The sequence below is a fragment of the Pleurodeles waltl genome, chromosome 3_1 (genome assembly GCF_031143425.1).
Source record: "Pleurodeles waltl isolate 20211129_DDA chromosome 3_1, aPleWal1.hap1.20221129, whole genome shotgun sequence".
NCBI lineage: Eukaryota > Metazoa > Chordata > Amphibia > Caudata > Salamandridae > Pleurodeles > Pleurodeles waltl.
In genome coordinates, this window is record NC_090440.1 from 848543563 (window position 1) to 848555892 (window position 12330).

At 43.0% G+C, this 12330-nt stretch overlaps 1 protein-coding gene across 1 annotated transcript in view; it reads right to left on the reverse strand.

Moving 5' to 3' along the window:
* CSMD2 (CUB and Sushi multiple domains 2) overlaps window positions 1–12330 on the reverse strand; it is a 1417205-nt gene that overhangs the window by 615860 nt on the left and 789015 nt on the right. The window contains exon 6 of the mRNA XM_069223779.1: window positions 5392–5504. Coding sequence (XP_069079880.1) covers window positions 5392–5504 — 113 coding nt within the window. The remainder of the gene's footprint in view (window positions 1–5391; window positions 5505–12330) is intronic.

Consider the following 12330-nt stretch of genomic DNA (forward strand, 5'->3'; position numbering starts at 1 on the left):
GGCCCTCTCCTGCAGGTGTCTTTGCCACTAGACGTCCACCAACCCCAGTCCTGTCAGTGTGTCCCTCCGTGCCTCTGTCAGTGCTGTTTCGTGTGAAGCCTAGGTGGATCTTGATCCAGAACCCCATTTAAGATACAGTTACAGTCACCTGCCAAACACCATTCCACCAACAGATAGTCAGTGATGTCTGCTAATAGTCTACCATAAAATTGTGAGCAATCAGAATTTAGTGTGTAAAAATAGATCAAGCACATGTCCCTGTCATCAAGGGCACCAAACAAAACCTGCTACCTGCCCTCCAAATCACATTTATGGCCTTTGTAACTAGATGGGTACCTGGGGACACCCAGATCAGACTTCCACGCAAATCCAGAATAGAAGGTGGAATAGAGGTGACCCCTCCATCTTTTACTTAGCACCTGTATGCCTTCCCCCATACATGCATCTCCTGCAGAAAGGCTATTGAAATCCCACAATTTCATACATGCATTGACCCTCTGTCCCTTTTTCACCTGCCCAACCCTCTGACATTAACTCCACCAGCTGTATTCCAACTGCTGTCTCCTGTGTGACTCCCCCACCACCCTATCACTACTTGACATTTCATACACAATGGCACAATCACATATACTCCCATGTTGTCTCAGGCCCCATTCCCTCCACTGGCCACACCAGTCCCAGAGCTGATGTGGCTGCCTTGATGCTGTCACGTTGGGCCCGCCATGTCCAGCGCGCTCCTCCCTGCATTAATTTGGGCCCCAGGCCCACTGCATACTGCACCAGGTTCTCCACAGGTGTGGCCACCGAAATGCAGCATGGCCGCCCACCACGGCTGCAAACCACATCTCTGTCACTCTTCAGCCGAGTCAGAAAGCAGCTCCCATGTCCTGCAGTCCCCGACACCAGCCGAGGGCCACCACACAACCAGAGTCACTGCGGAGCCACCCACTTCCTCAGCCACTCTTATTTGTGGCTGTACAAGTAGTTTGTGTATACAGGGGGCCACTCAGTTCGCTCTCCCTGTGTCGTGTCAGGCCTCAGCCTCTCCTCATGTCATAATAGGATCACCTCAGGTGAGGTCATCGGGATGCAACGTGGCCGCATCTACTTCTCCTATTTCAGCTTTGCTGGCAGTGCAGCCCCTGCCTCTGATTTCACGCTCACTGCCACAGGACTGTCGACAGGATCACTGGTCGCTGGCGGGAACTTTGTGAGTCACGTCTAGATTGCCATGTTTCCAGGTTACACCCCCAGGCCATCTCTGACTCGATGACGGGCCAAAGTTGTCACCTACCACACTTGCACATCAAAAACACTCTGCCTCAGCACACTCACAAAGGGTTTCACAATTGTCTTTTGCCCCTCCATACAAGCTGGGGTTTGGGAAGGGAGGCAGGCAGGAAATTCCAAACACACCTAGGGGTGGAAAACTCCAGAATCTTCATCTACATCAAAGCTAGCACTAAGTGTATATATTAGACTCTCAGACCCAACACTTCTGTACACCTCTGGACCTCTGGAAGACTCAGAAGGACTACTGTGCTGCTCTGTTGCAGGAAAGACTGCTACTCTGCTGCCCTGCTGGCTGAGAAGGCAGATTCGATCTGCACCCTTCAACGCAGGCTGTAGTGACTCTAAGAAACCTCCTGTTCAGAGCTACAGGGAAATAACAAGCTGCAGAGGCACCCCTGCATCTGCACAGCTGACCTACTGCATGGACCTTCTGCCTAGACCTGCAATTGAACCTGCCTGCAGCCTGCTGCCCTGTGCTGGAGTGAACCTCTAATCTCCCAAGAGATGCCTCTCAGGTCCTGGACCCTTAGTGTGGAATCAGTTGAACTCCTCCTCCAAGAAAAGGAGAAATCCTGGAGTTTTGGGCTCTTTGTGGCCGCAAAGGGCTGCATTTGCACCAAGATCTTGTCACCCAAGCTGACTGCCAATGCAAAGGTCCAGTAAACCTAACTCTTCGCTCTATGGCTACCGCCAGCAATTAATAGCTAGATGAGATCCACACTTCACGCTACAGCATAGACAGCCCATTGTGACAGCCAGTGCGAATCTCCAGAAACGACTGTCTGCTATGCCCAACATGATTTTCGTGCTACAGTGACGACCATCCATGATGCGCTCCCTGCTCCTTTGCCACAAACTGAACCTTTTGCGCCAGACTCTAGAAGGTAACTTTTTCAGCAGGACTAACCTGATCCCTGTACCTGGCCCACACTCCATCACAGTTGGCCTGAACTTGGGACTTTCACCCAGTCTTGCACGACCAGATAACTGTCTATCATGCTAATAGTGCAAAGTTTGCAACTTTTTCTCATCATGCTTTATGAGTATTTGTGTTCTTCATGCAACTACCCCTATAGGTAAATATCCCCCCAGAAGGGTTCTTTCTGGCAGAAATTTCACGTAATAACCTTTTTTTGCAAGAGTGTCATTCTGCTCCGTTTTGCATTTTTTCTCTCCTAAAAACTATTTTAGGACACATTTCCTCACACTTTTATAACTTTAATTTTCCAACTTCGTACAGTTAATTAAGTATCACAACTATTTAAAATGCATTACAAATTAAAACTATTGAAAGCTTGACAAATTATGCCTTCTCTCATCAGGGTGTATCACTCAGGAGGCATGGCTTACTTACTGGGGTCTACGCTATGCAACCAGGAGTGCATAGTTCTGATATTAGATCCACCCTAGCTTGTATGTGGAATAACTCAATTACTCTTCCAGTGCTATGAATCTGTTGTTTGCACATACTGTAAGTGCTTAGAACCAAAGAAATCTCAGAGTAAAGCGCTAAACTCAAATTTTAAAATCGTACCATAACTGACTTCAGAATTTAAGTGTTACACACGCGTCTCCTCTGGAGAAAGTGTATGTCTGTTAAGCAATTCATTTCCGAATTGAACATAACTCTATTCATTGCAATAAAGTTTAAAGTGGCATTTGGGCAATATTGTCGCACTCTACAAAGTCAATCAGAAATCATCAACAATTGGACACACACGAATCCTTCTTGTTAAGGATTGTTTGTGGTGCGGGGTTTGGAGGAGACCCCTACTTCAATTCACTGCATTGATATCGGGGAATGGATGATGGACAAACTGAAGATTTCAAAAAGTGTTCTCAGGTTGTGGGTATTTACAATGTGTCCTTTTATTGTGAGTTTACTATATTTTAATGCGTTCATCGTAGCAGTTATATTTGTTTTAAATATGATGCCCAGTCGACACGTGTTTCACTAACTAACCGTGTCAACAAGTGAACTTTCTTAAGACTTAATTATTCTTCAAATATTAAAACTGTCATATTCACAGTTCCCTTGTGCGATTTTTGGTTAGCTGAAATGGATCCATCCTGTCCATAGGTGCGCTCTAGTCCCTCTCCTTCAATAGAATAGTTGCCTTCACGGTCTCGTACTGAACTCTTATGTCACACCTGGCAACATCGCTTCAACTACCTTTATTCCACGGTGTTGCATGAACTGCTGATCATCACTAACATGGGGTCAGTGCATAGGAGAGTTCTGATAGGTGAATCTGAAGGCCTATGTATCACTTGGATCATTTATCAGAAGCACTGTGCAGTGATCATGCAGGGCAACTCTGCTTCCTGAGTGGTTCAAGAGGTAAAATGTAAACAATGTATATCTCCTTGCTTTAAAAATCAATATATAATACAATTACCTGTCGGCTAAGAGCATAATATTCTGAGATCAAATTAGCTCTTAAAATGTTAGATAGCTGTTCAGTTTCCTCATCCGCATCACTCATGTCTATCTCTTTAGGATCAGGTCAAATCTAATCATCCCTTAATAACATCTTAATGCTCTCCGGAAAAACAGCCAGAGTGATGAGACTCCTGCTGCTGATAAACTTACGCGTTGTCCAATTGCTAATCTTGTTAAGTCTGTTCCGGTATCTTAAGCTGCAGATGTGAGTGTTTTCATTTCCCCCTCACTCCTCCTGTATCTTTCCAGTCAATCTTGACTGAGTTTGAACTTGTAAATTTATTTTAAAAGTCACTTATTAACTCTCACTTTACCAGGTGGCTCAAGCCTGTTTTAGGGCTCCCCATAGAAAAATATATTTTGGGTGCGCGTGTGCATGCACGAGGTCTAGCAAACACATCTGTGGGTCATGCTTTTTTTGGAGGTGAAGGGACATAATTTGGAGCACTCAAGAGGAAGGTTTGACTTGTCCAGCGCGTCTGTCTGAATAAGAAGACTTGTGTAGAGCATGCTCATGTGGCTATCTCGGGATGTTTTTCGATTTAGGACTCCTCATTTCAGCTAATTTCATAATTTTAAGCTATTTTACTCAATAACTGCAGTATTAAAGTTTCCCTCTGCGTGTGAATTACGACGCAAAATCCTCTACATAACTATACATATGTAGACAAACTCCCGGGCTCTGCATAAAAGCAATAATTGACAAGCATTTGCAATGCAACTGGTCTCGCATTTGCTCGAGTTAGAGCTATTAGCATTGTAAACTCCTGACCGGACTTTTCTTGCCACATTAATTGAAAGAAAAAAACCGAGTGTGATCGCGCTATGTAAAACCCAGCGCGATCGCACTGAAATTGAAAACCAAAAAACCAAGCGCAATCGTGCTATGTAATACCCAGCACGATCGCGCTGTGTAGAAAATAAAAAGATAAAGTACTGCAGAAACAAGGCTGAAAACATGGAGCCTCGTATGTTTTCAGTAGTTGGCCTGTGCGCTCGACAAGGGCTAAACATCGGAAAAGGCCTGACGTATGCATGCTTTTCACTAATTAAATCAAGTTGATTTTAAAAGGCAAGCCCATGAACCAATGAAAGTGACAAGCGTGACTTGGGTATGGTTAAAATCCCAAAGGGAGATTACAACAGGAACGGAGCGCTTGTGCGCTTGACCCTAAAAAATGATAGCCTATGCAAAGTACCTTTAGTTTTCCAATTTCATCTGCTACCAAGGCCCTTCCACATTTCAATATTTCTTACTTTGCGGGACACTGTAATATTCATTTTTTGGTTTCTTTTTAACCTGTGATACCGTTTCTTGCTACATCTTTGACATTTTAATAAACTTGATTTTAACCATAAGTTTTATTTTCAGACTGTAGTGTATTTGTCTAGTTTCTCCACACATCAAAAACAGGACTTACTCTTATGCCAAGCTACCGTAGATGACACAAGGCTTCCTCACAGAACAATCTCAAATTTGTGTGTCAAATAATTGTTTGGACCTTGTAGGAAATCAACCTTGGTTCATATTAAACGGTGACCTTTCTCCCCTTAGAGTAGCACTTCAATTCCCTTGGCAGACATACCATAATACATGCAAAGCACAACCCTCATATATAGGCATTTATTTTTCTGAATATTTCCTTAGTACATACCTTGGTATTGGGCGCTGAATCCTTTCTGCCGGTGATTGCTGTCAGAAGTAAAATGTAGGCGAAGCCAATTTTTGCTGCTGATTACTGGGGCAGGTAAATTGATTCCTGTAAACCTGAAAGAAAGGAATAAGTGAGAAATAGTTATAAGAGACTGTAGTTGTGAATTTACTGGAAATGATTTACATCTTGTCAAATTCTGAACAAATCTTATTGTGTGAGATAAAAAAAGACCCTGTAATAAGACAGAAAATTCATCCTGCAAGCCTTTTTGCCGGATGGGAAAGATGGGTGACACAGAAATACTATGGCCAGTGATGTGCAAACCGCCCGTCTACCCTGGTGCTACTGAAAAACATCTAATTACCATAAGACTGAAGGCCCTATGCAAATGAGGATTATGCGACCAGCCGAGTGCTTTGACGGTTTCATGTTAGACAGTCTTTGCCTGACAACTTGCTAAATCAAAGCCAACTTTCAGACAGGCATTAAACGACGTGGTTGGCGTGGAAAAAGGACAGATGAGAGCACTGGATAGCAGGGAGGCAAGAGGAGGCAAGTAAGAGATATGTTTAAGTAGCCTTAACCCTCCTCATCTGGCTTCCTCATGTCTGCCCCATGTCCCAGTACTGCTGGAGCTCCCTTTTTTACGAATTAATTTACCCTTGCTGAGCAACATCTCATCAAGATTTAAAAAGTCATCTGTCACTGTGTTTAAGAATGAACACCAAAAATAATGGATAACGCAAGTTGAATATATTACAGCAAAATGTGTCCTAAAAAGTTATCCCTTTCATTTTCAATATGCTGTTCATAAACAACTTTTCATCCTTGACCTCTCTGTGGAGGGAAAGAAAGCGATGGTCGCATATGTCACATTTGTAATTGTTATTTTATGTTCAAGTGCTTGAAGGAGGGACACAGCTGCTGGAATACTCAGAGCACTAAAGGAAAATAAAATTATTCTTTATAGGAAAAGAGTGAGAGGGAGAAAACATATAAAACATGTTTTTTTTTTTTATCAGTATTAGTCACACTGTTTTAAAAATCTCCATTATGCATTGATATTACAAAAGTTTTCCAAAGCCCTGTGTAAAAGTTTATTTAAATACTTTCAACTTTTGAAGTGACACTGCAATAGCTATTTGAAAAAATGAAACATTTTCAATGGATGCCCAAATGTTTGGGAGAGAGCTAAGAGTAAGAGAGTGCAAGTAGTGTTTTTTTTTTTCACTAGGTCTCCACAAACCCTTCTGACTAGCTATCTGCCAAGATAGATTTTATTTCAGGGAGGAAGAAAGCTGATATTATCACATCAATCACCCATCCACAATCGAGCAGCGCAATGTGCCAGAACACTCAAATATAACTAAACACAGACAATGCAAGTTTCCATTAGAAGGACGTTTAAAGATGAAGAGCCTGATTTAGATGTTGGCGGTAAGGGTCCCACTGTCGGTTTTTTGACTGAAACCCTGTTCACCACCAAGGCTGTCTGCTCTCTGTATTTAGATGTTGGTGGTCCATAGACTTTAATCCGCCAAAGTCCCACTGAGTCCGCCAAGCACTCCCATCCGCATCAATGGTGCCATAGGAAAGTGTGGCTGATGGTGGAACTCAGCCACACTTACCGCCAAGCAGATCGGAATGTGCTATACCGCCAAACAAAAAGTGGCGGTCCGACCTCCACTTGTTACTTGGCGTATTGGGGGAGAAAGGGGATGAAAACTCACATTTTTTCCCGATTCTACTTCCACTTCTGGCTGGACACAACTGGACAGGACCCTCTGTCACTGCTGCCATGGGACCCCAGAGAAAACATGACCCCCATCACACGATGCTAGACACGAAGGTAGGCAACCTGTATTGTCTGTGTACATTTGGGGTTTCACTGCATATGGGCACGGGAGCACTGCAGACATGTACATGTTACAGTAATTTTTTTTATTTACTGTGACAAGATTATGTTGGGGACACAGGTGGGTCAGAAACGGAAGGGGACATACTGGTACACAACACATACTGAACACATACACAACTGTCATTATGGCATCAGCCTTCACTGCCAATTGAATGCTAGCACCACAATGATGGTACATTCACGCTTGTCAACTGTCGATGTGTGCACTTTGCAAGGGGTCCTTTACCTGCTATGTTGTGCTTGAGTTGTGTGTGTGAGCCAGTACGTGTATATGTGTGGGTGAAGTGGAGGGAGGTGTAGTGGTTGTGTCAGTATGTGTGCCACTTGCTTATGGCATGGATGTTGTTCTGTATGCTGTGTTGTGTGTTGTGTTGCTGTGCGCAGAACACAGGTTCGTGTTGTTGTGTGGCAGTCACTGTTGTGATGTGTGTAACTGGGCTTGTGTGTGTTGTGGTTGTGTTGTGTGTGATACAGAGAGATGCATTTGTGAAGGGTAGAGTGTTTCTCTGTGGCTAACCTCTATTCCACAGCCACTGGCATTGTCCGAAGCCCATTGGGTCCAGAGATGTCCTTCAGACATCTGCAGCCAGTAGACCACCTGTCCAACTGTGACAGTCTTTCGCTAGGCCTCAATACATTTAAATATGGCAGGCAGAAGACCGTCGACTTTGCGGTCTTCTCGAGTCAGCTGCGACGCGGCTTGGTGGTGCGACCGCTAAGATCTAAATCAGGCCCAAAGACAGAAAATCTACGCTAGTAAATACCAAAGGCCATACCTACTAGATTAAGGATTTCTAAAGATGTGCTACTTTGACTTCCAATATTGGTTGGATGTTGTCAGTTTAAACTGCAGATCTCTAATTTCATTTTTGCTCACTTCCCCAGGACATCTACATATGGCTCGTCCAAGCCTATTCACAGTCCTCCTACATTCAGAATCCTGGAGCCTGCCATGGTCATAATGAAGGGACAAAGATATGTTTTAGCTGGGCAGTGCTGCAGAAACACTTCGGGACAGTCAAAAAAAAGGATATAAGCAATGTGTTTGGAATGAAAAATGCAGCAGGCACAGAGATGGTTTTATAATCTGCAGCGGAGCTATCAAACACTTGTTTGCAGCACAAGCAAAGAGATGGGGTTTTTAATATGGACAGTTGAGCTAACACGCATTGCCCATCTAAGAACTGGAAAATAAAGGTAAGCTTTATCTGGGATGGACAGAATGGCAGAATGTCCTAAAACATTTAGCTGTCACCTTACACGGCTGCCTCTTACCAGACAACGAGAAGAAGCCTGAGGAAGTATCTGATGACAGGGTGCATGCAATTGCACACAAGAGGTACATGTGGAAAAGAAACAGTTTAATGCACAACTGCAGTGGATTGCAGAGATATCATGCCCTGAAACTAAGGAACCCACAATGCGTGAAAAGAGATGCTACGTAAATGTGCTGCAGGCCCGAGTCATTCCTAACTTTTGCAAACTATAATATCTTGCAATATCTTGTCGCTGCAAGCCCTAGTATGCATTGTCTGTATACAATTTCCAGTTTAAGAGAAAAACGAAAAAATAAAAAAATTATGTCCCTTTCTTGAAGTTTGTTTTCCTGTTATAGTTCACATTCCTGGTGTGTTGACCACACACCTTGTACTCACCAACCAATGCAAGTTCTTCCCACCCATTTGTCAGTCCTAATGACATAGCAAATGTGGCTCAGCTCACAATGAAATTAAGGAATGGTGATCTTGATAATCATACTGTTGCAATCAAAAGCAACACCTAGTAATAGATTGGACATTAAGGAGTGCTGAAGGCAACACTAGTCCTGAGGGTTGGTGTAATGCTTTAAGGTATGAATGAACCAAGGATATTGTGGCATGAAAACAGCTTCTCCATCACCCATCTGCAGCCACAGCCTGCTGGCTGAGTACAGCCTGCTCTGTTCAAACCAGCATTCGGAGGTGGTCTGGAGACAAGAGTTGTGGCCTGCTGAAGGTCTGGTTGGGCTGGAGGGAGCGAAACCCCTTCAGAAGTTCTTTGCAAGTCTCGAAAACTATAAGACGCTTCCTATGAACTGATGCTGCTTTCTCTAAATCACATGTCTGCGCATGTGCTCTAGAGCCAGCATTCTTTACCACTGGCATGTGTGGCGCACATAGCAGCAGGTACAGAAGTGCACTGGACCGCCATTTTCCACAATGCTACCTGGCAGTTGGTCCCTTATCCGTTTGAGCCTTCCCCCGCTTCCCCATCAAAACAAACTACAAGCCTAAGAGCTGAATTTCCTGCCTGAGATATGACTGTCCCTGTGTCAGCTTCTGCAGTGTGTAGCAGATGATACTGAGTGGAGATCTCTCCATGGCGGATGCTTGAAAAATATTTATTTGCATACTGGGGCAATGGGTGATGGTGACGATGGTGCTTTATATACCACACACATGTGGTTATCTAACATAACAATAATACTTTACATACTAGGACAGCCAGGTAAGAAAACTTACATATCAATATCTTCTTTATAAACCAGAGCCACTGTGGGAAACTTGTGGTGCATAGAACGGAAACGTAGGACCGCAGCTTGAGTAGTAATGGGTGCGTTCTACACCAATAAAATGGAGAAAGGTTTTCACAGCAGGCACTTTACGTGGCAAGATGAAAACTGTGATGGCATACTAAAACAATCTTCAAACTGGAAAAACAATATGGCTGCCGAAGCTTAGAGCAATGGTGGGTGGCAATGTGCACTTTACCTAACTGAATAATGCAACGTGGAAACTGCAGTTCTGATGTGTGCCTTTTACAGAGGGAATATCAATAGCAGTAAATAGGCGTGTATCTTCTTTAGCAATGCACTGTGGAAACTGCATGGAAAGGTGTGGTGTATATGTTGGAAGAATGTGAATAATGACATTGTAAAGCGTCACCAGTACTCGCATACTTAGCACCTGGAGACAATGACCAACTCCCCAGCAGAATGAAATGGCGATGCAGTCTGGTGGATACATTCCTGATACTGGAACATGTGATACTGCGCAAATCAGTCTATTCTCAGTGCCCTCAAATGATAAACATGTGTAATGCAAAAAGGCAAACATCAACCTCAGTATGTTATCTTTTACTGTAAAAGTTGTAGACATTAAAAAAAAAACCCTACAGAGCTCTTAACTTAGTTTTGAATTAAATATTTATATTAATTTAAATAAATTAAATACAAATTATATTTTAAAGATTTGTAAAATTCACCTGAAGATAATTTGGTTCACATTTAGCTTGTATTAAAAGTTACTAAATTTATGTATAGAATGAAGTTTCACTATTTAAAACAAAAAAAAAACCTTTCAGTTCATTTTTAAACTAAAAAGGTCATTACAAAGTTGTAAACATAATATTTATTTAGAATTTATATTTAATTCTGACATTAAAATGTATATATATTTTTAAAAACTTTAAATAAATTGATTAATTTTAGCATTATTTCCAATGGCGTTTTATTTTAAGTCTCTACCTCAATTATTTGCTATGAGAGGGCACTGCAATACCATTGGTTAACCATATGTGGAATTGGACATGCTCCAGGTCTAATCTTGAGTACTACTGTTTCGGGACTGTTTGGGCTGCAGACAATCTAGAAGTGGAGGTTATCAACAGGAATGGCCTTTACCCTTTGATGGGTAGGTGCATGACCCTCCCTAGCCATAACGTACCCCTTGCTAGTCTTTCCTAAACTCCCTTCTTGGCCTACTTTTAACCTCTACTTACTCCTCCCTACCCCTCCCCTTTAGTATTAAATATTCCTCATTTTACAGCTACTCCCTAGTCCTTCACATGTGCTACTTAAATGTATACCTATGTGTGCGGGGATCTTCACAGTATGGGTGGAGATCTCTGCACATAAAAAATAGGTGAGGCAGAGGCATTGACATCCACATGTAGGTCTGTGAATACAATTTGTTAATAGTGGTTTTGTAGTAATACTAAATGTCCTATCCTACAAAATTAACGTTGTGAACAGCCCCCCCATGTTTCACCTTGCCTTTTCTACCACATGCTGGTTTCAGTAATTCGGTCTCCTATAGAGCCCACACAGTAGTATGATTTGTACAGCAATAGGTAAACATCAGTACTCCATTGAAGAAATTACCAGGTGTGGTAAATACCTAATTGTCTGAGATTTCCTCTTTAAATTGATGAGTTATAGGGAGGCATTGTGAGTTGCTCAACTAATTATGCATGTTTCGGAAGGTTTAGTGCCCAACATTTAATGGACAAAAATTACAGAAGCACAATCATCTTATAATTCCGATCTCGGTGGAAACAGGTATTTGCACAGGATTGGGACTAATCGGACTTCTTATAGTCAGGGTTTCTAAAATGGTATGCTGCAACCAAGGTACTGACCAGCAGAGAAGAATGTTTTGGGCTGATGCCATCTTTTGTACAGTTTGTCTTCTCCAGCCCTTGCCTACTCTAACTCATTCATGTTTGAAATTGAGCACATTACCTGCTGCCACTTTGTTGGGATAGCTGTAATTACAGACCTACCTCTGGCTACACCTTTGTAGGCCAGAGACTGAGGTCATTGGTGTATATATTTGACAAGCATCTATGGAACTCGGCTCTAGCTCTGACCATCATAAATGCTGCTCGAGTCACCCTCCTTTCACGGATGCCATCAGTGCTTTTAAAGCCACCTTTTGGGTGTATGGGTTATGCCACTGTCTCAGGTCTCACAATCTCCATCACAAACTACTGCTCTACGTTATGTACTTGTGCATATCAGACTCTTTTCCTCACCAATTACAATATTTAATGATTCTAGTGTAGTTATTCTAAAATATGAATGGTGATTAGAATAAACAATGGCTAAGGGGGTTGGCTTATGTCCATTTATCAGGGCATTATGGGGGTCATTCCAATCTTGGCGGGCGGCGGGAGCCGCCCGCCAAGCGGGAACCGCCAGAAGACCGCCGCGGCGGTCATTCTGAGTTTCCCGCTGGGCTGGCGGGCGACCGCCAGAAGGC